The following is a 25938-nucleotide window of genomic DNA, read 5'->3' as shown; positions in this document are numbered from 1 at the left end:
TAATAGAATGCAAACTGTATTTTTATCAAGAATTGTCATTATTCTTTATATTTTTATACGATATTCGGTTTATGTTCCATGTAAATTCAAGCAAAAATGAGAAACCTCGCAAATTAGAATTTTTCCATACAAATGTTCTAACCCGAAATTCACTTCTAATTTCGGAGGAATTCTAATTCTCCGAGTTCTAATTTACGAGGGCGTACTGTACTCGAAAACTTATTCCAGACAGTGGAAATTAACACCAGCCATTTCGATGGAACTCGTTTTGGCGAGAGAGTTTTCGACTTGAGCAATCATCTCCGCAAATTGCTAGATTTGTTTTTAAAAATATCTCTCCGAACAGTTTCGTTTGATTTTGATTTGCGCCAAGTCGAACTTTTCACTATTTTCAAAACGAATTGGTTGGTGGTACAACATTTATTTTAATTTATTAACATATGTTTTACATTTTGAAAATTTCCGTTAAAATACATCAAAATGATATCGCCGTGTGTCCAGAGATTATGAACGACTTAAATAACTCATGGTTTTCAATACATATAACAACCAGAAGAAAAGATTTTTTTTCTCGAACTTTTGTAAAATGAATTACGAACATCAAAACAAACCGCATTTTTAAAAACCTTTTCCAGGTCAAGAGAAATCAAACGGCTTGCATAACAACAATGATAAATTCAAAAAAGCGACGAACATTTACGAGAGATAGACACACAGACGAACATTCAATTTTATAAATATACTCTCACAATTCAACGGTGGCCAGAGCCATGAAACCGAACTGTCAAACTACAACGGGGACCGCGTAGTCGGTTGTCATTCGTTGCGGAACGCGCTAAAAGTATGCATAAGTACATGAGTACATATTTCAAGCATTCTGGTTAAAAAATATTTCAATTATTTATAAAAATATACCCAGTGTATTAATATGAAAACCCATTTTTAATAACATTTTAGAAACGTTTGAAAAAATACCGAAAAAGAATATGAACTTTCTTTTTTTTGCTCAGAAATTCTTTGCTAACATTTTTCTTGTTTTTGATTGACAAAGTATTATTGACATAGGTATTTGGTCGATTTTTTTCACTCCCTACAAATCGACCCGCCCTATTCACCATACAAATAAGTTCGAAGCTCCGGTCGAAATATGTAGCTACAAAAGTTATGCTGATGTCGAAGGTAATGTGCTGAAGTTATTGCAGAAAATAATATTTATTGATTTATTATTGCTTGTGCGTCAAGTAATCATCAATTGATTTCATTTATACTGAAATCTGCATATTTTTGTTTTTCGTTCGAGCGTGTTTACGAAGACGACTGTTGTTGAACAGAGAAATCGAGTTTCTGCGTATGGAAATATTTTGTCGAAATGAGCAATTTCCAATCAACGCAATTTCTTGTTTCCCACGTATCCAAACACATGTTTCGATTTCCGAAATCAAACCCAAGGTTTTTCATTCATTTTTCATAATTATGATGGAAAATCGTGCATTTCAGCGTTCGATAAACATCAAGTGATGGTATTTTGGTTTTGTAACGTCAATTCACACTTTGATTCATAATAAGCAAATATTTCGGCAACTCGCACACATCGTATGTCAAAATTAAGATTATTATTGTTTATTCAATTAACTCAATTTGGTGTCGTATACTGACTGGCCTCTGCATAATGTTTATACTAAGGCATCTATTTGAAGGTCATGTGTCAAATTAAGAGAACCTCAGTCACATCGTTTTTATCATTGAATACCTTTTTCAATTGCTACAGCAATAACACACTCAGCTGTTGTTTCACTCGGTTGTAATAGAAATCGAAGTGATTACTTCGACGTAGTCATTCGAAGTTCTGAAATGATCCAGTTTCATTTTAGTGATTCGTGATCGGTGGACGGTACGGTATACTACGTTATAAGGTGACTTTTTACTTGTATATGTACATAACCAATTCACTTCTCTACTACAAATTACAAACATTTTGAATTCAGATTTTTATTGTTCTGAAAAGCGCAAACAATGAGGCTTTTCATCGTGCTTTGCTTGAGTGTCGTTTTTGTGGATGCCGTAAGTCGGTGAGTGAAGTGCATTCAATCGTGAAATATAAATCAAGAAGTCCATGCAACATATTTTGAAACTATGACTGATTGAAAGAAAAAAAAACAATTTTTTTTGCTTTTGACATGTCACTTGAATTAGAATTTTACTCTTCACTTGAAAAATAATAAAGAATGTTCAAAATCCTTCGGTTCTTTGTAATAAATTTTGATTATTTGTTGTGTTGTTTCTATCATTTTTTCTCATTGAAGGACAATATTTCAAGCTTCCTACTTTGGTGAGTTTACAAAGTTTCGCAAATTAGACAGTTTTATCAATTTGGAAAAATGTCTCTGTTCCAAAATGTAACTTTTTTTTCGTGAATCTAGGTAATTTAGGAATTGTCAATAAATTGATTGCTAGTGGTGTGGACGTGAACAGCGTAAACGCTGATGGAGAAACTGGACTTTATCTCGCCGTTCGAATGGGTATTCATTTTTTATTTTTGTATTCACCAACATTGAAATTTTCAGAAACTTCACAAGGGATAATGTACAGTACAACAATTTCCTAATTTCCCTCCCAGACCACCCCAATATAGTCGATGTGTTGGCAAGCAATGGAGCTGATGTGAACAAAGAAGTCAACGGATTCAATATGGTTTTATTGGCTGCTGTTAAAGGTACGAGATATACACGTGAAAAAAAATCGAAATATTGATATCTTGTGCAGAATGAAAGGATGTTTATAAAAATAACCTAAATAATCTTACAGGACATGACAGAGTTATCAAAGTTTTGGCACGGCACAATGCGAGTCTTGATGTACGAGATTATTCTGGCTTATCAGGTGCTCTTATTTTAAACAATTCATTTCGATTGATTTCACCGTTCGACAAATTTCAACTTTTTTTCTCGCACAAGAGAAATTCCGATTGCGTTTGTTAGAGGACCTCAAAACAAACACTTCTGCATCATTTGAATGACCGGAACCACGTCTAGATTTTTTTTTATCGACACATATAAGATAAAATTCACGCCAAAATGAGCAAATCACAAACATGAGCTTCGGTTTGACAGGTAAAGCAAATAATTTCTACCTTTTCTGCCTTTCAACATCTAGTATGATCCTTTACGAACAGTTTGGGTGCTTCCATGACCAAATCGAGTGATGTTTTCACATATTTCTGACCGCATATTCGGTTGGTTCGATTTCAACTCTAAAAGAATCGACTTTTGGCCAAAAATCCTTAAGTATAGGCTTTTCAGGGATAGTATCTTGGCGCAAAGTTTTTTTTTCTCGAAAATATGTGGAGTCTACCCAGACGAAAACTCTCAAAATTGACTTTTTGAGGTACCTCCCGAACAAAAGTTACGTTTTTCATGCATTTTGCTATGAAAATATCATTTTTTGTTCGGGAGGTACCTCAAAAATCATTTGCAAGAGATTCTGTGTGAGAAGATTCACAATATTTCTCGAAAAAAATAACTTTTTACTAAGAAACTCATCCAAAAAGTGTATTTTTGGGGTACCTTCCGAACAAAAATTGATATTTTCATAGTAAAATCCATGAAAAACGTTACTTTTGTTCGGGAGGTACCTCAAAAAGTCAATTCTGAGAGTTTTTGTCTGGGTAGACTCCACATATTTTCGAGAAAAAAAAACTTTGCGCCAAGATACTATCCTTGAAAAGCCTATACTTAAGGATTTTTGGCCAAAAGTCGATTCCTCCAGAGTTGAAATCGAACCAACCGAATATGAGGCCAGAAATATGTGAAAACATCACTCGATTTGGTCATGTAAGTACCCAAAATGTTCGTAAAGGATCATACTAGATGTTGAAAGGCAGAAAAGGTAGAAATTATTTGCTTTACCTGTCAAATCGAAGCTCATGTTTGTGATTTGCTCATTTTAGCCTAAATTTTGTCTTATATGTGTCGATAAAAAAAAATCTAGACGTGGTTTCGAACAAACTAATGATGCAAAAGTGCTTGGTTTTTGGTCCTCTAAAACAAGCAATCGGAATTTCTCTTGTGCGAAAACATGTGTTGGACGGTGTTTCACTCCAAACGGGGAATTTCAATTCTAGCGTTACATGCTGCAGCGTCTCTTGGACATTCAAAATGCGCCGAAGTTTTAATTGACAATGGAGCGCAAATCAACGCAAGGGATCGATTGGGAAAGACGCCACTACACTGTGCCGCATTTTTAGGTAAATAATTTTTCATACATTGCAGTTATTGGTAGGTACCTGAGGTAAACTTGAGAAACATTGTTTAAACAATGATTGTATTGAATAAAATTGCAGGCAGAGAGAAAACAGTAAAAGCTCTCATTGAAAAAGGAGCTGATATTTTTGCTAAAGATAACAAGGGACGAACACCACGTGATTATGCTCGTAAGTTTGAACAAATAATTTTTGTCACTTCACAATCAAAAACAATATTGATGGCATGACACCAAGTGACTAATAACTACCATCATATTTTGTTAAGGTTACAGTAAGGTCATCGCCATATTTGACAACGCAATTAAAAAACAGAAGGAGAAGGCCAATAAACTACGTCGTAATTCATGGCGAGTACAAACGAATCGTTTTGTATTGATTTCGAATTATGATTTGGAGCTTCTACCAAAAAATTGATTAGTCATAATAATTAAACTCAGTTTGTATGGCTTTTTATAAACAAATTCATTGTATTTTTTAAAAACATTTTCAATATTACAAACATTACATTCTTTAGTATTTATTAAGTATTTAAATTTTATTTATGATTTTTTTGTTTGAGATTTTGTCCCATTTTTTGGACTTTTGATTTACAATTTATGGTGAGTGGGTTTCTTTTTCTAATTTGCATTTTTTAGCTCATTTAAAACGAGAAAATACGAAAAAGATGCTCGAATCATCTGAAAAATAAGAACCATACTATTCATAAGAACCATAGAAGCAAAGTGAAAGAGTGGTGTTACCTTCAAGAACGTTTCCATGGAGCATGTAAAAATTTGGTAGCCGTGCAGATGAAATGGAATTTGAGCGCGATTAATGATCATTCCGACGATTTTCTGTTGATCACATGGCAATTTATACCACAATATATCATAGATATACTGGTTGACTTGGAATGAACGATCAGTTAGCATCTGAGCATGGTTACACGAAATGTAATTCAACATGATTTCCAAAAGAAGGCTGAATAAGTTGATAATCACGTCTGAAGTGAGACCCTTGAGATTTTGATCGATTGAAAATAACATAAATGCAAGAAAAGTAGCACAAACTACGATTTGGAAAAAGAGCGACCCAGCCAAAATTGTTTGCAGTTTTTCACTGATGCTGCAAATTGAAAAAAATTACGATTTAAAAAGTTTAGAATGTACGGAAGATTGATTTGGGGAGAGGGAGTGTTGAAAAAACGAGTGGAAAATGAAATTTACTTGAGAGTATCTTGGTGCAATTTGATAGCCACTTTCAAAGATGTCTTTGTTACTTTGTTATTGGTAAGGTCGATCTCATTGAAATTCAGGCAAATTTGTTCCAAATCGTTCGAGCAAGTGTTAACAAACTGGCAAAATCCGATCTGCATCGACAAAGTAATACCAAAAATAGCCAAATAGCTGGATCCCGCAACAAGTTGCACAAAATATGAAATATAAAAGCCAGAATAGGTATGTTCATTGGCAATTCCACCCTGAAAAAAATGTAAAAGAAAAATATTTTTTGTGTAATGAAGAAAATAACTGAAATTTAAAAAAAAAACGCACTTTAAATGGAAGCAGCCAAAGATCCGGCGTGGGGAAACCAAAAATCAAGTAAAATATTGGAGGGAATGCTGATGGTAGATAGCATATAAATACTCCTATAATCACGAACTTTCGAATTTTTCGAATCAATTTCATATTATTTTCTTCGGCTTCCTTATAAGTTTTGACGGATTGACTTGAAATTTGACATCCTATGACGAAAAATGGGCTTAGCAAATGTTCATCAGCTTAAAATGTTATTTCAACTTTTTTATAGCACAAAATATTGATCATAATAGAAGAATATGTATGGGGAAAAATGACATTGAAATTTAATTTCATATCTTACGGTAATCAACCAAATATTGCATTTCATCCATTGTTCTCAAAATGAGTCGTCTATTGATGGCGAGAGTGGTGTAAATGAAACACATCTGCGAGACACCAATTGAAATGGCGAAAGTAGATGAAATTAAATCCAGATCAAATCCTGAGATCACAACAAATCTCAGCATCAAAATGACGGTCAGTGACATTGGAAACACACAAGCGACATTCATAACAGCACTTGGTATCGTAATTTTTCCAAATGTTGGTCCCTTATCGCTGCATAGTTCCAAATTTTGTAGATAATATTTACAATCCTTCAGAAATGCAACCGTTGCATTTGACATTTTGTGATTCTAGTGCTTTCCTTTTTATCTTCTGAATATTTTCTTTTTTTTTTCAAATTTGGTCCTTGTTCAGATTTCGTGTAAAGAAATTTCTAACTATCGAGACTATTTAAAAAAATCACTTTTGGTTTTTTTTCTTAAATTTTCAAATAGAATTTGGAAAACTCTTTCTTTGAAACAACCGCGCAATGACATTTTATAACAAAACTATCTGATTAAGAAGCAAAATTTGCTTTTATATACTTGTACCTAACTTAGATTTTCACTGTTATGAGTCAAAAATTCAGAATAATTTAGAGAAATAAACAATTCGGTGTTGTAAACAGTAATCAAGTGTTTTCGTAAGAATTACAGCTTTCGTATCGAGAAACGCATCAAACATTTCATTTCATCAGATTCCCAGAAATTACCCAATTTTACTGGAAGTGTTTACTTCATTGGCTTACGTCGAATGTAAAGAAGACATGTATGACTATGGAGTGTATTTACCTCTTACATTTCTTCTTAAATTCTGTACACATTTGATAATAATAGAGTACTTTCGAATCGTTTTACATCTTTCGTCGAAAACAATTTATTGGTCATTAATACATAAGCATTCTATAATCACTTTTCCTTATTGAAGTGCGTGAATACTTTGGAAGTGCGTTGAATAAGGCGATTCGAGTTACTCGAACATAGAACAATTTTTTTCACAATTTGATACTGTCGACTACCCTAGCCGTGATAATATGATGAAATATTTAGATTGACACTAAAAACAATACACATTGTGGTTTGTGAACGATAAACAAACATGTTCGTGATTTGTCTTCGTGACAAATACCAAAACAATTATCTTCAAGCATCTAAATTGTAATTGCGATTCAATTCTGAAGACAATTTATAAGACGCTCTTTTTTTTCGTGTGTGAGATGCAGTTAGGAAATACTATTGATGTCTGTCAATGCACACAGGGAAGAAAGGTTCAGATATTCGTTACGCCCAATCTTTTTTCCTGAAAAAAAAACCAAAATTCGGATTTCTCAGACAAAATTTTGGTTTTTTTTTCACATAAATATATTGCCGGAATACCAGAAGACAGCCAATGACATCTCTAAACCAACTTATTGAATCATCGAATATTTCGAGCAACTTTTTTTAATCGTGTGTGGCTTGAGTTGAATATAATCAACTTTACGGCGACACTAGCAGCTTCTCTGCACACACATCGTAGAAAAGAGTACAAAAATCATAGTATTTTGGCAAATGCATCGAGTAACCATTGCGACTCATCAATACGTTTTGGCTAGCGCGTAGTACCGGCCCACAGAGAAGCTGTTAGCGTCGCCGTAAAGTTGATTATATTCTACTAAAGCCATACACGTCTGAAAAAAGTTGCCGAAAAATACAATGATTCAATGAGTTGGAATTGAGATGGCATTGACTGCTATGTGTCAAATGACTTACATTTGAAATGTACTGTGGTACTTTCCCTATGTTTTTCCAGGAAAAAAAATTGGGCGTAGTGAATATCTAGACCTTTCTTCCCTGTATGTGGGCGTTCCAAACGGAGGTTGACAACATGAGAAAACGAAAAACAATTTACTAAACTCAAAATCGATTTGATTATTGCAATAACAAATAAAATTATAATACATTTTATGATTTCATAAAACAAGCAATTAATGAAGTTTTATCAACTTAGCATATTCCTATAAAACGAATCGCGTATCAAATGCAAAAATTTGAATATGACAAAATTGGAACTAAATATTCAAAATAGTCTTAAACGAACACATTTCATTTGAATATTATCTACCATCCAAATCAAGATTTTAAGTTACGAGAAATACGAAAACATGTTTTTTCTCACTAAAGTAAATATCCTTTCGTTTTTCAAATTAGAAGCCGAATCTATAAAGTCAATCAATTGATACAATCTTTGAGATTTACTAAAAACGGCAGGGACGACGAATTGAATGGGTGACAATAATCGTGGCCAATCTCCCATAAAATAAAACCGAAACATAAAGTTGGTTTGAAATAATAGTGAAACAAAGAACGCGTATAAAATAAAACTGCAACATGCGCGGAGTTAAAATAAAAGTGAAACATAGCTACGTTGCTCTTTTATTTTGACTGTGGGCATGTTTCTCTTTTATTTTCACTCTGTGCATGATTCATTTTTATTTTAAACGCCTTTATGTTTCTCTATTATGTTTCCATTCAACATGTTTCTCCTTTATTCTAAAGACTGCCTATCAGTGATAACAAACTGATAAGGAATGCGAATTTCGATGGATTGAGCACACGAAATATTGTCCTACCCAGCCGTTCTCGAGATATTTCCATGCGTAAAGATGTAATAATATTATATTCAACTGCATTGGCTCATATATATGGAAAACAGCCGAGCAAACGTGGAATGCTTTGTATTGACTAATACATGTATTTGCTTGGGACTCGGTTGACCGAAGCGCCATCTAAAGAACCGATGGCGAATTCGTTATGTCTGTATGTTATACTTCAGTATGACGTTTGACAGAACGGAGAGTGTACTTGATTGTATTGTCATTAGCCTTAGATTATCTAGGTGGTGTTTGCGCTCAATATCAGTTGTCAAAGTAAAAAAGAATAGGACCGTTGTAGCCGAGCGCCGAAATATTATATAATATTAGCATATGCTATTTCGTTCACTCTTACGTGCAATTTTTAAGTGTATTATAATCGGTTGTTTGACAAACAACAGATTTGTAAAAATGGTAAAATTAGATTTTTCCATGGGCTTCAACATTGCTTGCAGTTCCAAATGGCCCACTAGTTGCACACAATCAAAACCAGAACCACGAACATATGGTGTCGAATAATTGACAAATCTAACGGAAAAAAAACAATCATTTCATACTTCTAACTTCTTTTATTGAACTCTCAACTTTAATTGAATACATGAAAGAGATGTTTGGTAATTGAAGTAATATTTTTAGAGACTTATTAAACCTCAAGTTTCGATTTCAAGAATCAACAGAATTCAAGAAGTTTGCAGATAGCACCGGCTGAGAGGTTTTCAACGATTTTATCTGCAATAGAATCTCCCCTTTTTTCGATCGATTCACGGCACTTTCGCCGTAGACTTCTGTCAGGAATTATGGTGCATGCTTTATCAAGGGCTTTTTTTATCTCTTCCTGAAAAATGACATTTTGAAGAGATGATTCAAGATTATTTCGCTGATTATTACCGGTTAAGCACTTCACAATTACCTTTGATGAGTTTTTGTGTAATTCTTTTGCAACTGGTCGCATTGCTTCCGTGCATAATTTACATTGAACTTTCCCCAAAATACCAAATGTCATAATTAACTCCATTTCCGCATTATTCTTCTCAATCGCATGTCCATTTTCGCTTGAATCGTCCAAATTGATCGAAAGTGATGATCCTGAAATGAACAATAAAAAAATTGAACAATTGGCTGCTAATTATTTCGAAGTATGACAATTTAGTATTTTAGAGATCAAAAATATGACTCAAACGACAGCATAAATATCATAAAAATCCAAACAATTTAAGAAAGTTTCTAATTTCAACTTACCGAAAACAAGGAATATACCGAGTACAAATAGTATACTTTTCATGATATTTTTTTTTATTGTTCTTTCTCACGAATAATAGAAACGAATGAATTATAGCGTGTGAACTATAGCGCGTTTTATAGCTAATTCGTGTTGAGCTTGAAATAATCTTTTGTTAATCATGATTATTTGGAGAACGTTTTTTGGATTATTTCGGGGATTTCTGTTTTACGTATGTTAGACGATTGAAAAGCAATGAATGATTTTTTAATCATGGGCTATTGTTTGTAAATAAAGAAATTCCCCTAGCTACTTCAGATAATATTTTTTACAGCTGAAGAAAAAAAAATCACCAATTTGAACGCTACGAATATGTTTCAGACAAAGAGTGAATCCCCAATGTTTGAAGAGTCATTTAATAAAATGAATGAATGGAATTCATGAAATGATAATTAAAAATGTAAATTGTGTGTCAAATAAGCCTAGAATGAATACTTGAGAAAAAATGTAGGTGTTTGAGAAGTAAAAAAACCAACTTTAAACTTTTTTTTTTTCATTGGTTCTATTCTAGTAGAACCAACAGCTATGAATTTCGCACTTGAACAAAATTAATGGATGCAATTGAAATCGAATAATGCGGTAAGATAAAAATGTTACATTTACATTTGGTCGGAATGTTCGTCTTGAACACAATCATTACGATTACCATCAATTAAATTCCACCTAAAAAAGTTCATCATCTAAAATAATCTTAAACTCTTCTATAATTGACATTATCGAGTGGTATCTGTTGTAACCTTTTAAATTTTATAGATTGATCTATGATATTCGGCAACTACACACCAATCGATTACAGTTATTCCTGAATGGCTGGCTGTACATATGGTCACAATTGATTAGTAATAAGATAATACTATTAAAATCCGCATATGTCTAAATCTGTGTTTAGTTTCATATACAAATTTGCATAAACTGCATTGAATGCTATATTTGATTCCTTTGTGACTCCCATACATCAAATTCAAATTGATAGAATAATGTATCATATTTTAATGAATTTCACGCTCCTGTTTGTGAACTTCAACATGTGATGGTATTTACTTTTTTCAAATATGAGAAGCGAACGTTTTACTGCGCAATTCTTATCGCGCACTAAACGTGTCTATATCTCAAGTGGTATTTTTAGGGGAATTTATTCGTTTACAATCTTCAAGTTATTAAAAATTATTTATAATGCTCTGTGCGATATGTGCAATCTATTGCAATTTAATAATGATTGAAATTATCTATCGATTGCGGAAAACAATCGCGATAAAGTTTTGATGGTATGAATCGAAATTTCGTCTGCTCGACTTTAAAATCAATTAGTTTCAACTGTACAATTCAGTAGTTTCGGTCATATTCCATATTCCAAGCGAAAATTACATTAGAAAAACAATATGAAGTCGATAATTGTTGTACTTGGTGTGCTCCTAGTTTTTGGTAAGTAAATAATCATTCGAAAGTGTAGATGGACAAATAAAAGTTTACAATTCAAAATTCTTATGAAAAAGTCCAATTTTTATTCAAATTTACTTTTTGTTCGAAAGGATCAACTCATTCAATCAAATCAGAAGATTCAAACGAAAGTGCGCACGTGATTGAAACGACTAATGATGATGCAATTGAAGCATTCGATCTCTTGGGCAAAATTCAATGTAAATTATGCAAAGAAGCAATGAAAATAGTTGAAAAAGAGGTGAACAGCCACTCGTCAAAGGTATATGCTAAATTTTTAATCGATTACAATTTGCAATAAACAATTCTTCGATTTCTTCAAATTTCATGTTCTAGGAAGAGATAAAGAAAACCCTTGATAAAGCATGCACCATAATTCCTGACAGAAGTCTACGGCGGAAGTGCCGTGAATCAATCGAGAAGAGAGGCGATGCTATTGCGGAGGTAATCCTTGAAAATTTGACAGCCGATAACATCTGCAAGATTCTCCTATTCTGTTAAGTTCAGCAAATAAAAATAAATATTCAAAATTTCTTTGAAAAGTTTGATTTTTAGTCAAGTTTGTTACTTAAACCAATAAATTACTTATACTTGTTGAACCAAAAAAATATAGATTAAATAATAACATCAGTTTATGAGTGAAACTTTGATTTTTCTTTCATAAGACATTAACATAAAAAAATAAGTCTTAGATTTTCTTACTGCGGTGATAAATACTAATACACTCATTCGCACATATGACAGCTAGAACGTCAACGACCTAGTGCAAAAGGGGTGAAACTTGACACTGCTAATATTTTGAAGAAATCTTAGCCATACTTTACTTTACTATTACATAGATCCACAAGCGGTTGATGTTTTAGATTTTTTTTTTCGAGATATTACCTAGAAATCTCAAGCATAGAATTCGTTATTTTTGATGAAAAGAATAGGAAATCGTAGACTTTCATACACGAAATTTACTATTCTCGCTTTTGTCACTGATTCATTAATCGTTATTTTTCCCCAATGAATACGCAGAAAATATTAGAGTCTGTTTTTATAAAATTTTGGTTTCGTCGAGTGTTTCTGAACTTTTTAGCTGTACGATAAATGAATGTATGTTTTTAAACCTTTTCTTTGGACGGCGATAAACGGATTAAGTCCGAAATAAGACTTGAAAATATATGTATCTCATGTCTCAATAATGAATTTTCCATGGTTTTTGGTGTGGCAGTAAAGCTGCAACATTTCAAGGATACACTTGTACATTCTGTATTCGCTTTACCTAGACAAAGTTGTGCGTATCTTGTACTAGTATTATTGAAACTAATAACTTTGCTAATGACCGCTGTCGTCCTGGATTATACCCCACGGTAGGATTAAAGATTATCTTTGGTCAAATTCTAGAAAAAAAATCAACATTCAAAAGATAAGGAATGGTATCAGTGCCTAATCCCCCTTTTTGTGTTTCCAAGACGTTTGCAATGAAATAAGTACATTGCTATTTAAATCGGGCCATCAGAGTGAAGGTTAGTCAGTGTTGAATTGCTTTTCAAACGTGAAACATCTCAATCATATCTACTTTGATTATTCGAAAATGGTACGAATCAAGGACGAACCAGAAGAATTTGAAGTGATCTACAGATGTGACGAAACTGAAATCGAAGCCGATGTCAACTACTACGAAGATGGAACTATACGTGATCAGGTTCGATTAATTTGGGGTATAAACGAAGACGACATCAAACCGAAAATTGAAAATATCGACATCAAGCCGAACAGTCAGCAGGAAATAGAGTTGAATGGTGAATTTTTGCATCAGGAAAATGATTTGACACAAAGCGAAAATGTGGAAAACTCAGAACCAAGTACCTAGGGGCTTATTTGTCGTCACGAGTCAGCAAGACTCGTATGATTTTCATGTAAATTAAAAATGATTTGCGCTGAATTGCAAGTAACTCGCACTGACTCGCACCAATTTACGGAGATTCGTGAAGACTCGAACGAATTCATACAAATATATACACAAGTCATAGCATAGAAAGTGTATGGCATTTATAGCAAATCCGCGAGTCGATGCAAATTAGCTTATATACACATTGCAAACCATTCGGATCTCAGCTTGTGTTCTATAATTTTTTTCTTATTCTGTTTAATATAGGCAACTGGAATGGATGTGAATTGAAAATGAAATGTATTAAATTGACAATGGAACTAAGATCCACGAAATGTTTTATGAAACATACGAACTGCACTTATTTTTGGAATGGGCAAGTCAACCATTAATGATTTATAACAAGATTTGCCATACATCATATATGTGGAGAATGACTTAATGTGTTCAGTGTAAAAAAAATGCTTCGACATTTTTATTTTCATCAGATTGAATTGTTTGAATGAAGCATTTTGATGGGTTCGGGAATTGTGATAAATCCATTTTGTGTTCAAATTCACGATTTTTTAGTTGATCTATATAACTTGACATATTCCGTATGAAGATTCGATGCGCTGCCAAAAATTTGGATGGAATAATATTTTCATAAATAGATTCAACTAACATTTCACGATTTTCGTTTATGAATTCCACCAATTTCAGCGATATTCTCTATGTAAATAAGAGCCAAAGTCGATCGACAAGCAAAGACTGTTTTTTTCTCGGGATTTCAACACCCAAAACATCAAATACATTATTGTCTGCCTTAAAAAAATAAAAAAAACATTTCGAAACCAACCATTTTAAAATTTTGTATTAATTTTAATTTTCTTGCAGTCAAAATGTGACAATATAAATATTTTTAATGACAAAAAGTTGATTTAGTAGTCGATTATTGAGTGAATTGTGAGTTCAACTGGCATGCTCGTTGACATTTCATAGTTTCGTTCAGTGATTCGCCAATTTATATGAGAGACTCGTGAAGGACTCGCGAATCTTCATATAAACTCGTAAGATTCGTGCAGTTGCCCATATGTTTTGAAATGACTCGTGAGATTCGCACTGATTCACACTGATTCGTACGACACATAAGCCCCTAGCCAAGTACAAGCAGCAAAAGAAGCGGAGAACGGCAAAAGCGCCATTCCGTAAGAAGTAAGCCAAAAAATCAAAAGAAGGAAACTAGCACCAAGGTTTTCAAAAAAGCAGCCACAAAGAGGAGCGAGAAGCACAAGTGTGATTCATGCAGCTTCACTACATTACAAAAATCAAAACTTATAATTCACATTCGAAGTCACACTGGCGAGAAGCCATTTGAATGCAAAATGTGTATGAAATCCTTCTCAAGGAGAGATCATTTGAAAATCCATGAAAAACTCATGGTTCGTTATTTGCGTTCCGTTGTTCAAAGTGTGGTCAAGGATTTGATGAAGAACTTGCTAAGAACGGCCATGAACCCAAGTGCCGCGGACGTAAATACCAATGCAACGAATGCGAACATTCCACATTTATATTTTTTAACATGAAAAAACACATGCGAACCCACAACAAGTTATTCAAATGTTCGGTTTGTTCAAAAGCATTTGCGGATGACACATCTCTTCACAATCATTCCCGAATTCACGTCAAAGAGCTTATATTCGACTGTTCAAAATGTGGCCATCGTTTTATAGAGGAATTCGAGAAAAATTCGCATGAACAGCGGTGCACCAATCGACGATACGAATGCTATGTGTGCAAACACAAATGTATCAAAAAACACGAATTGATGCGCCACATGCGATCAAACCAGTGCAGTAAACGTACAAGATCATTTGGATGTACGAAATGTGAAACGACTTTTAGTTATAAGACTCATCTAAAACTACATTTGGCAACAGCACACGTAATGCGATCAAAACCGAAAATTAAAATTGTCGGTAATAAGCCGAACTGTCAGCGGGAAACAAATGTTGACGGTGAAATTTCGAGTGAGAAAATTGATTCGGTACAAAACGAAAATGCAAGCAGTCCAGAATTAAACATAAACAGAAAGAAGGAAGCCATAGCTGGGGCCCCGAAGAAAGCAGTTATCAAAAAGGGCGAGGAACACAAGTGTAATTCATGCAGCTTCACTACATTGCATAAATCAAAACTTACAATTCACATTCGAGGTCATACTGGTGAAAAGCCATTTGAATGCAAAGTGTGTATGAAATCCTTCGCAAGGAGAGATTATTTGAATCGCCATGAAAAAATCCACGATTCTTTAAAAACGATCCATCATTCGAAATATCATCGAAAATTGAATCAAGAGCTCGCTAAGAAAAGCAATCGACGTCTTTTCGAATGTAACGAGTGCGAGTATTCCACATTTGAAGTGACCAATTTTACGCGACATATTCGAACACACAGTGGAGAAAAGTTGTTCAAATGTTCGATTTGTTCGAAAGAGTTTGCACAGAACATACATCTTCGCAATCATACACGAGCTCACGTCAAAGAGCTTCCATTTGCCTGCTCGAAATGTGGTCAACGATTCATAAAAGACCACGAGAAAAATTCACATGAACAGCGGTGCAACAGTCGACGATACGAATGCTATGTGTGCAAATTCAAAAGTTTCAGAAAAGCTGATTTGAAGTGCCACATGCGATCAAACCAGTGCAGTAACCGCACAAGATCATTTGAATGTACGAATTGTGGAAAGAATTTTGCTTATAAAACCCATCTTAAACGACATTTGGCAATACATGCAAAACCACGTCTGTTTCGTTGCTCAGTCTGTGGAATGAAATTCAAAAGTAAGTTGAGTCTGAAAGGACATAAGGCTACTCATCCAAAGCCAAATTTGCTTCGTTGTTCGAAATGCTGGAAACCGTTCACAGAAGCAGACAAAAGAGATACGCACGAAGGACGGTGTAATGCTCGTCTTTATCAATGTTTCTTGTGCAGCGCTAATGTAGTTGATTTAACATGTCTGAGAATTCACATGCGTTCCCAGCACACCAGAGAGAAGCCATTTTCATGTAAATTCTGTAAGATTAGTTATTTCAGTAAATCCAGTTTAGTTTTTCACATGAAACTCCACCACCATTTGGAAATCCAAGCAAATTAGAAGGAGAACAGAATTTTTTTAATATCATCAGAATTGATTATACTTCTAATTCACAAAAATCGGAAACTGGAATAAGCTCACTTAGGAGTCCCAAACTGATGAAAGATATTGTACCTTCAATCAAATACGTTACCACATATTTTACTTTTTTCAAAATTCGAGAAATAGTAATTAAATCATTTAGGAAATAGTCAATTAACAGTCTTAGTTCCAACGAAACCAAGTAAACATTTCGCTTTAAAAGCAAATGGATCAATTTCTTTTATTTTTATTTTCCTTTCCATTCATTTAGAAAAACTTTCACAAAAAAAATTATTATCCAATAAAAAAGTGATTTTGGAAAATAGCTCATAGTTTGATTTTAATAACATATCAAAGAATGACTACGAATCCGAATCAATTCAATTAGCGACGGCATACGCATACTTTTTGTTTATTGCAATATCCGCCTCGAAAACCTTTGCCAATGCAATGTACTGCACACCAAGCATCAGAGCCGAGGATGTCACAAGTGATGCGTGGTTGAACAAGTGGACTTTCACGTTGACTTTTGGCTGCATTCAAACTGTCAGTGTTCCCTGTGGAAATGAAGAAAAATTATTATTAAATCCAAGAATGAATATTTGAAGAAAAATAAAAACAATTCTTGCAAATAAATTAAATATTTCTGATATAATTGTAATTGCGTTGTAGTTTCCTATACGAAAACATTCGAACATGCTTTTAATAAAATCTTCTTTGAGTAGAAATTGAAGAATTTTATTTTTTTTTTACATAAAATAATGATTTAAATCACCTTCAACTGATGAAGCGGCAAAAGCTTTTGCAGCAATAGCCATCAAAAAAATGGCGACAAAAGCGGCAAACACCTTGAAATTCATTTTTCAAATAAATGCGAGTACTTTTTTGGAAGTGAAGACTTTCTGTTGATAGAGTGTGATTTGCACCAGTTTTTATAGACCATTTTCAATCAAGTTATCAGTCTCAGATTTTGAGATATCAATTAAAGTGATTTTTTCTGTATTTATTTAACAAAACAACATCTACTAATTGCGTCATAACTATGTTCAAACAAAATAAAATCGTCGTGGATTTTTTTAATATCAAACAGTATTCACAAAGTGAAAATCACGGCGGTAATATATTGAAATCTAGATTGAAGTGGTTCTTTTTATTTTATAGTTGTTCCAGTAATAAAATGTTATCAGTAATAACGTAGTAACAATAAAACGAATTACATACGTAATCCAAACTTTTCCGCTCCGCAGCAATTTAGTTTACCTCCCGCTTAATGTTTAACCAAAATTTCAATGGACCCTTTTTTCATAGCATTTTTGACCTTAAAATATAACTATTTTGACCATTTTCCATACAAAAGTGTCATTTTCGAACAAAATTTCAAGAAATGTCGATTTTGGACCAAATTTATGGGCAAGTAAGTGTTCGGTTGTTCACAGACTCCCATTATTTTTGCAAAAAAATGGCAGTTTGCCTTGATCGAAACTCTGAAAAATGCTTTTTTCGGGTACTTCCCGTACAAATGTACCATTTTTGAGGGTTTTTCTTAGGAGAGGTACCCCAAGGTCACATCGGATATGGCTCAAAATCAATCCGAAGCTTTGTCTCAACATGCCAAAACTTTTGGCTTTTACAGATCTCAATTATGTTGTCAACTTTTTGAGATAATCGGCGAACAAAAAACTCGGACGCGAACGCGAACGACGCCATACGTACATCGCTATTCTACACATTTTTCATAGTTAACAACATGTTTTTGGAGGCAGATAGGTCTTGAACGATAGGTTTTCATCCCATCTACATTGCCTAGTGTACAAATACGTGCTTTTTGAAGTTTGGCGTGACCAATGAGGCAAATTAAGTGACACGCACAAGAATAGCGCCATCTACAATCGTTAGAAGAAAGCTATGATGCTTACGGTCAAGCTTCAAAACATTAAAAAAACGTTCAAACGATCAAACGTTCAGACGTTCGAAACGCTTGATCCATCCGTCGAATTGAAATGTTGCAATTGCTTTTATTTCTGATTCGGTTTAATGAGTCATAAGAATATGCATTTTTCCTTGATTGAGAAAAACTCGAACTAAATTTTGTTTAACTTCGTAATAAAAAATAATACAATTCAAAAACGGTAGATACTTCAATCCCATAGCTGTCAAAGTCAGTGGTGATGGCGCGTACTTTGGAGTTTCAAATTTTCGAATTGCAGACTTTATTTTATGTATAATTATGTGTAAAGAACAACATTTTTACATTGATTTTCTGAAAATAAAAGTAAGCAAAAAATGATATAATAAACCAATGATTATTTCAGTAATTTTGACTTTTGTTGAGTTCACATCGAACATTGACTAAAGGCTAACACCTGAATCAATGCTAGAATTTGTAGTGCTAACGCCCAACCATAAGTATTTCCATAAGGAAATTCATAAGAAATCAATGATTATTTCAGTTTATTTCTATAATTCTGATTTTTATTGGATTCACAACAATTATTGATATGCGACTGACGACTTACTCGATAAACCATATCTATGTCTCATTAAACCGAAACTTAGGAAATTTATTGGAAGAATTTGTAGTGCTAACGCCCAAGACATAAATCTCCCATGGTTTTTTCGAATATGTTTCATATAAAAATATAAACCTGAGTTTTTAATGAGTTTGTTTCATAAAAATAATTTGGTCAAATAAAAATTTTCTTCAAATTAATGAGAAAAAAATGCGCAGTATGAAATATTTTGATTGAGTCGGTGCAATCATAGAGCCGCTAAACTTTGGAGGTTAGGTTGCCGTTCTTTTGCGGCATGAAAAATTCATCGTTGGTATTGTTTAGATCACGAACATTTTCATGTTTGATTACCACAAACAGCACTTACAACATATTTTGTGCATCTTTTTCACACAATTTTCATCGCATACTTGCAAAAATGATAGAATATCATAAAATTCATTTCTTCATTTGTTAAACGTCATTGAAAACCGTGGTTTACTGAGTCAGTCGGTTTATTGAGTCAGTCAGTATCACCGTAGTTTTAACAGATTTAAATCCATGTCTGGAATTATTATTATGCCACAGGATTGTTGAATTTATGCACATTTATGAAAACATTACTATATAAATATTGTTCGCGAGTGGAAACATCATTTACGTTATAACCCCGTAAATATTTCAATGTATCACTGACAGCTGTCATCGAATGTAAACATACGTGAAGTTGCTAACGTTCATTCAATAGCTTTACCCAAAGCACTAAAACTTGAACTTTTGTACACAAGTGAAGTGACTAAGTAATAATTTCAATTTTAAATTTTTCCCTACAATATTAAAATATTAATCTCACACAAATTAAAAGTTTCTACATATTGATCTATCAATTTTTATTTTTTGCACTTTTTAAGTGAATATTCGCTAATAAAAAAAGAAATATCCATTGGAATAATTCCATTACGATGTTAGATGGCGCTGTTAGTTGTGACATAAATGCTTTACGTATATCACATACAGCTAGTTTGCATCATTGGCGTGACGTTATAGTGGTCCGAAAGAGGAGATGTCATGAAATTTTGGGTAGTAAAACCAATACTTTTCCATACAAACAAAGTTTGCGGAAAAGTAATACCGTTATTTTTATTATGATAATACTATTGTATGATTGTGATCGGATCATAATAACGTCATCACGTGATAATATATTATCAGTAATAATATTTCATCACCTGAGATCCTGGTAATCATCATCATCGAATCTGATATTATATTATCACATGATAACGTTTTCATTATCCATGATCTTTATAATATAATAGTAACATAATAACGTTATTATGCTGATGTAGTATTATTACTATATGGCAAAACGAACAACTGTACGTTATTTCTTTATTCGAATATAGACACAAATCATTGATATTGTTGATAAGAGTTGTTGGATTGGTTCATTCGTCAAGATTTTTTTCTATTGAGTGTTTCAAGTCTCTCGATTGGAAAAGTATTTTTTGAATACGAAAAAGTTTGAATAATTTTTCCATATTTTTTAGTTTTTTTATTGAATTTTTTACTATAATCGTACACTGAGTCACCATTATCACTACTGAAACGTCTCTATTCAAAAATCATAAAATTACCTATCTCTTATCGTTAGATAGCGCAAGAATTGTGACCATTCCGAACCAATATGTATAATCAAAGTAAATATTTGATCATGTGTTGAAAACGAAATTGATACGGATAATTTTGATTTTAATAGCCGAAACCGGTTACTTCTCACTCCAGCCATTTAAAGTCCTATGGTTGAAAATTCCCCGTACAATAAAATATCACAATAATAATTCTGTGAGAGTCAACTGATATTGATCAAGGGGATTTACTTGAAGTTTGGTGTAACTCAAAGTGATTCAAATTATCCTACTAGCATGCAAACTCCGTATAAGTAGGCCTGTTATGCTTTTGCGCTCGCTGTAAATATATTAGGTTTTTGCGCTCGCAAATTTGCTGTTCGCCTTTTGACTAAAAAATTTCTGTGTTTGTGTTCTGCGCACAGGTTTTGTATGAAAGGTTTTTCTTCTCAGGCCGTCAAATGTAAACTGTTTCTGCACAACAACATCTGGTTTAGCGTTCAATACGATGGCTATCGATAGAAAGCAATGAGTCCAAAACGCATAAATACGGCATCGCATAAGGCAGTTATCGCATAAATATCGCGCGATAATTTTCTGCTTAAGTTGCCGCAGTATACGATATTTCAATAGCTGTCTTACGACGCACGTTCGAATTGCTTTACACATATAACAAAGCAAACGCAAGCGAGCGTCGCAAGATGACGGCCATTGAAATATCGTATACTGCGGCAACGCAAGCAGAAAATTATCGCGCGATATTTATGTGATAATTGCCTTATGCGATGCCGTATTTATGCGTTTTGGACACATTGATAGAAAGACAAAAATCGTTAATATTTCAAAACACATCTCTCGAAAAGTTGCATTTTAAACTATAAGTCTATTCGCAGTGTTCAACTACTTTTAATAATCAGTTGTCAGTTTGTTTTATGCAATTATGACAATTTATTGTAAATAATACAGTAAAAATTAGTCAACGTGACCGTTCAACAGTCATTTTCATACTTGAACAGCATTTTTATCAACCTCTTTTGCATTACATTTTTTACTGTTCAAAACAAATAAATATGCAAGCTGTCTACATCTTTCTGAATCTTTTTAATGCAGATTTCATGTTCAATTTGGTACATTTTCTATCATGTTTACAAATATTCAATATATTCGAAACTCATTAAAAGAATTAGTTATAAGTTATGCCAGAAACAAATAAAATGTATGATACTAATGTATGATAAAATATAGTTTGGAAAAATATAAAAATTGTATGTGACTCTTTTATGTATATATGAAGTGTTATATATTAAATCTTCATTAGTGCACCGGTTTTAAATCAAATAAAGAATATGAGCATATAATTCAAATTCACCAACATTCGTTTGAGTAGTCAAACTTGACCTAGAAAAAAAAAGCAGATTAGTAGCTCTACATTTCATGTAGTGCTAAAAATGGCCAAATTTGAGGAGATTTTCATATATTTGTTGCTCTATCAATGTCCAGAGGCACATTTTGAGTTAAAATATGATGTCATATCAATAGCTCGGAACAAGTTGAGTCGGATAAAGGTGTTTTCAGATTGATTTATATTGAACTGGATCACCATAAGTGGGCAAATATACAGAAAAATGACAAATTTCGGCGATTTTTGGCAAATTGACACTATTTTTTTAAATATCCTGAAAAAAGTCGCTGTGAATCGATCCTGTTCAACGTAATTTTCTACGAGCTACTAAATTACAACCAAAAAATGGTATGTTTATGCATCACATTTAGAGCAAATTGCGATAATATGTCGAAAAATTGTCATTTTTCAGGTGATTTTTTAAAAAAGGCCGGGGTGACACCAGGCACTATATATCAAAAAAGTGCCAGAGCAAAATTTTCATCTCTCCTCATGATCTATCGATCCCGCACTATTAAATTTTGAATCCATTTTTTCTTAAAAATTGATCACCCCTACTTCATGTAGATATTAATCAACTGACACAATGCACAAACTCTATGCAGTGTTCAAGTGTTCATTTTCTTATCGAAAAACCAATCATCATCTTCAGAGCGATCTTCAATTGTGGAATCGTCAAGCATCCAATCATCGTTGAACGATATTCCTATTACATCCGGTGCAGGTGTTGTTGTGGTAGACAGAAGCAATTGTTTCAGAATCTTCAATCGGGCCTTTAACAATGTTGTTTGGTGCAAACGGCATATACAAACACTAAGACTACATACTCCAACCTTATATCCATGAAAGGTACAAAAAAGCGAACACACGCCACCGTAAGGGAACAGAACGCAGATTAAACGTTTCTTTCTGCTCTTCACAACATTGTTCGCTTCGTTGTCAATTGAGTGAAAAATATCAATATCAGCATCACTCGCTGTGAATGAGAGATTTAAAATTAATCAATCAACTAAATAAAAAATTCAAATAAAAATATTGCTTCAGAAACATTTGAATTGTTTATTCTAAAATAAAATGCATCAGAAAACATCAAACCCAAAATAAATCGTAATTCCCATTCTTATTCTTACCTGCTTCTGTTTGAATCGCAATATTGTCTTGTGGAAATGCAATGGCTCTCAAAGCAAACCACACCGAAGTATAGGTCAAGAAAACAACGAGTATTTTAATATTCATACTTGTTGCATTTGTTTTGAACACAATCTGAAACGGGATAACTCTATACGGAGATATTCAACGCTTGCCCTAATTTGCAGAAGCGTTGATTATTTTACAGGGACTCGTTCTACAAAATACATTTAATGTAGCTAAAATGTGAAAAGCTTACTGACCAAGGAAAGAAAACACTTTGAGTTTGCATGAATGTATTTTTTTTTTCTTAAGAAAAATCTAGTTGAAATTATGATACAAACGTCCAAGTCGTGCGTATCAGCCTATATGCATGATTTTCTATTTTTCCAACCATTCTCCAGGTGCCGCTTTATTTTTCTTTTTTTTGACATTTCCTATCTGTTTATACAGACGATCAGAGAGGCTGGTGTGTATTAACTGCTTTAAACTTTGTAGCAATTATGTACTTATTGAATCAATATTGAATTCTTAATAATTGATACACTTCTACTGCGAAAACATTGAAATAATTGGACCGACCTCTGTGAAATCAGACATATGGCTTATTATTATTACGTTAAAAGTCGACTTCGAAATGATAAAGTGTGAGTGTGTGAGTGAATGTGGCTGTGAATTGAAAGAGTGCACACAATCGCCAATATTCGACGCAATATTTAACGATTCATTTTAATATGTTGGTTTCAACGTTTGTGATTAAAAGTAAGCTCATCATTATTTAATACAACACAAAACGAATGCTATTTTTAATATTTTCCGAAGATTTTCTTTTATTCTGTTTTATTCAAAGATTTTTTCGAATGATTTTTTTTACAATTATTTCGTTTGAACTAATTGTTTTTCATAAGGTGATTGGTTGTGCTTTCAACCATTTTGTAAATCAATGAGAATCGATTTGAAACAACACTCTAAATGACTAGGCAAGCGAACGAATTAAATCATTAATTAAGCTAAGCTATCGCCGCCCATTCTTTTGTCCCGTCATTTTTCGCTAGCAATTGTTTTTAGTTTTTGGTAGTCAAAAAACAATTAGTTCATACGAAATAATTGTAAAAAAATCCTAAATTGCTGTCCGGCAAAATGACAGCGTTTACTACGGTTCACAGCATCTTCAAAAAATGCGTTAATTGTAGTAAAAAAAAACCGAATGAAACCAGTGACGAAAAAAGTTACTTCATTCAATCTCTGATCATTCGTTTCAGTTTGATTACACAGAATTGAGACTAATGAAAGCAAACACAGGCTTTGTATTGTTACAAACACCACACCAGAATCCAATAAACGGAAATTCCGCAGAAATCGTTTTTGCCTCAGTAAAACTGATCGACCGATTCAGCCGCGAAATTCAAAATTACCTTGCGGTGTGACAGACGGTCCTTCTTCCGAAACAGCAAAGACGTTTGACATGCAAGCCAATAAAGCAATACTACCTAGCTCATATGCTATAGCAATGTTTGACGTTTAGAACTGGTGTGGAAACTTGTGGTGTTGGGAGCGCCGCCAAACATAAATTCCTGTAACTATACGTACGTGTGAAAGTAAATCCTTTGTGTGTACGTTCATGTGAATGCAAAGAGTCCATGTGTGCGTTGTGCACAGAGATGTTGATTCGTGACGCTATATGAGGCTGTGAGAATGAAAATGGCAATACAGGAATAAACATTCTGAAACGCATTAAGAAAAAAAAATTCGCAAAAATGAATCATGAGTTCTGAATATGCAAAAGTGAAACATGAACTCACATGAGCAGCATAGGAGGTTCATGGTTCACTTTTGCGTATTCAGAACTCATGATTCACTTCTGCGAATTTTTTTTTCTTGATGCGCTTCAGAATGTTTATTCCTGTATTGCCATTTTCATTCTCACAGCCACATATGCAAACGTCGCATCATGTTGGGCAGCGCTTTTGATATACTTTGCTTCAATCGTCAACAAACTACATGGAGTATTTCTATGTTTTGCAATAAAGTGATGGCGATGAATAAAACAAGAGTTTTGAAATGCATTTTCAAAGCTCTATTGTAAGTACTTGTTCGAAAACTAATAAAAACTGAAATTCAGTCCCAAGTTTGATGGGTTTTATAGTGGATTGGCGAAATTCGGAGTTTCATTCCAAGAATAATGCCTTGATTATCATGAGCATTATCAAACGATATGAAAATATTTAGTCAAAAATCAGTAGTAATAATCGTATATAAATTGATTCGATAAATCGATAAAGTAAGCAGGATGAATTTTTCATAACATCAAAATAAGTTAAAATTTAAATACATAAACCAAAAATATTCATTAAATCGATTTTTTATTGTTTGAAAAAGTTCAAGTTATTACAAAATTCAAATATTCATATTGGTTATATCTTTAACAACCATCATCATCGGCGATCGATTCCCTGTCATTTGAAACATGATCAGTCTTGTGAAATGTGATCGAAGTAGGATACGAGAAAAATTCTCCAAACTATAGGTAAAGATACCCAAACCTTTGAGCCGAAAAATGATTTGAGCACGGCTAATAGGCATTAGCAATAGTTTCTGATGCATCAAAGGCAGTTCATACCATAATGAACCGTAAATTTCGTCGCCAATTCCACAGGCATGATTCGTTAGGTTGTCCGCATAATAGCAAAGAAGAAAATTTAAGCTGATCGAAGTGAAGAGAAAATAATAAACTGTCAATGCGTTAAAATTAAGCTCCTTTGTAAC

At 33.3% G+C, this 25938-nt stretch overlaps 5 protein-coding genes across 6 annotated transcripts; 3 read left to right on the top strand and 2 right to left on the bottom strand.

The window, feature by feature from the left end:
* Positions 1-1774: 1774 nt before the first annotated feature.
* LOC129568221 (serine/threonine-protein phosphatase 6 regulatory ankyrin repeat subunit B-like) lies at positions 1775-4696 on the top strand. 2 transcript variants are annotated; one of them, XM_055445869.1, is made up of 9 exons: positions 1775-1913; positions 1986-2069; positions 2304-2329; positions 2421-2519; positions 2618-2713; positions 2806-2880; positions 4121-4243; positions 4340-4429; positions 4527-4696. In XM_055445869.1, the coding sequence occupies exons 2-9, from the start codon at positions 2014-2016 to the stop codon at positions 4673-4675; spliced, it is 714 nt and encodes a 237-aa protein (XP_055301844.1). In that variant the 5' UTR covers positions 1775-1913; positions 1986-2013; the 3' UTR covers positions 4676-4696. The 2 variants fall into 2 exon arrangements, with proteins under 2 accessions (XP_055301844.1, XP_055301845.1); XM_055445870.1 differs by having other exon boundaries at positions 1887-1913; positions 2006-2069.
* A 4635-nt stretch (positions 4697-9331) lies between these two features.
* Positions 9332-10153, bottom strand: LOC129568220 (saposin-C-like). Its single transcript, XM_055445868.1, has 3 exons — positions 10016-10153; positions 9687-9862; positions 9332-9611 (listed from the first exon to the last, which is right to left on the bottom strand). Exons 1-3 carry the CDS (start codon positions 10056-10058, stop codon positions 9447-9449), a joined length of 384 nt encoding a protein of 127 aa, XP_055301843.1. The 5' UTR covers positions 10059-10153; the 3' UTR covers positions 9332-9446.
* A 1181-nt stretch (positions 10154-11334) lies between these two features.
* On the top strand, positions 11335-12088 carry LOC129568219 (saposin-C-like). The gene is made up of 3 exons (XM_055445867.1): positions 11335-11477; positions 11585-11754; positions 11829-12088. Exons 1-3 carry the CDS (start codon positions 11435-11437, stop codon positions 11991-11993), a joined length of 378 nt encoding a protein of 125 aa, XP_055301842.1. The 5' UTR covers positions 11335-11434; the 3' UTR covers positions 11994-12088.
* A 2145-nt stretch (positions 12089-14233) lies between these two features.
* LOC129568218 (zinc finger protein 658B-like) lies at positions 14234-16688 on the top strand. Its single transcript, XM_055445866.1, has one exon. It carries the CDS (start codon positions 14930-14932, stop codon positions 16502-16504), a length of 1575 nt encoding a protein of 524 aa, XP_055301841.1. The 5' UTR covers positions 14234-14929; the 3' UTR covers positions 16505-16688.
* Positions 16689-16781: 93 nt separating this feature from the next.
* Positions 16782-17416, bottom strand: LOC129568217 (U-Asilidin(12)-Dg3a-like). The gene is made up of 2 exons (XM_055445865.1): positions 17301-17416; positions 16782-17082 (listed from the first exon to the last, which is right to left on the bottom strand). Exons 1-2 carry the CDS (start codon positions 17383-17385, stop codon positions 16910-16912), a joined length of 258 nt encoding a protein of 85 aa, XP_055301840.1. The 5' UTR covers positions 17386-17416; the 3' UTR covers positions 16782-16909.
* Between the last annotated feature and the right edge of the window lie 8522 nt (positions 17417-25938).

Source organism: Sitodiplosis mosellana, unplaced genomic scaffold (assembly GCF_009176505.1).
Source record: "Sitodiplosis mosellana isolate CC-2019 unplaced genomic scaffold, AAFC_SMos_1.0 Smas_scaffold_17, whole genome shotgun sequence".
Lineage (NCBI taxonomy): Eukaryota > Metazoa > Arthropoda > Insecta > Diptera > Cecidomyiidae > Sitodiplosis > Sitodiplosis mosellana.
Note: the sequence above shows the minus strand (reverse complement) of the source record. Positions and strands in the feature narration are given on the sequence as shown.

Excerpts from the sequence above, each read along its gene's own strand:
- LOC129568218 (XM_055445866.1), top strand. The coding sequence starts at position 14,930 with ATGAAAAAACACATGCGAACCCACAACAAGTTATTCAAATGTTCGGTT.
- LOC129568219 (XM_055445867.1), top strand. The coding sequence starts at position 11,435 with ATGAAGTCGATAATTGTTGTACTTGGTGTGCTCCTAGTTTTTG. Across the intron at positions 11,478-11,584 it reads TGGTGTGCTCCTAGTTTTTG|GATCAACTCATTCAATCAAA; the intron begins GTAAGTAAATAA and ends TTTGTTCGAAAG. Across the intron at positions 11,755-11,828 it reads TGAACAGCCACTCGTCAAAG|GAAGAGATAAAGAAAACCCT; the intron begins GTATATGCTAAA and ends TTCATGTTCTAG.
- LOC129568217 (XM_055445865.1), bottom strand. The coding sequence starts at position 17,385 with ATGAATTTCAAGGTGTTTGCCGCTTTTGTCGCCATTTTTTTGATGGCT. Across the intron at positions 17,083-17,300 it reads TGCCGCTTCATCAGTTGAAG|GGAACACTGACAGTTTGAAT; the intron begins GTGATTTAAATC and ends TCATTTCCACAG.
- LOC129568220 (XM_055445868.1), bottom strand. The coding sequence starts at position 10,058 with ATGAAAAGTATACTATTTGTACTCGGTATATTCCTTGTTTTCG. Across the intron at positions 9,863-10,015 it reads CGGTATATTCCTTGTTTTCG|GATCATCACTTTCGATCAAT; the intron begins GTAAGTTGAAAT and ends TGTTCATTTCAG. Across the intron at positions 9,612-9,686 it reads TACACAAAAACTCATCAAAG|GAAGAGATAAAAAAAGCCCT; the intron begins GTAATTGTGAAG and ends GTCATTTTTCAG.
- LOC129568221 (XM_055445869.1), top strand. The coding sequence starts at position 2,014 with ATGAGGCTTTTCATCGTGCTTTGCTTGAGTGTCGTTTTTGTGGATGCC. Across the intron at positions 2,520-2,617 it reads TTATCTCGCCGTTCGAATGG|ACCACCCCAATATAGTCGAT; the intron begins GTATTCATTTTT and ends TTTCCCTCCCAG. Across the intron at positions 4,430-4,526 it reads AACACCACGTGATTATGCTC|GTTACAGTAAGGTCATCGCC; the intron begins GTAAGTTTGAAC and ends TATTTTGTTAAG.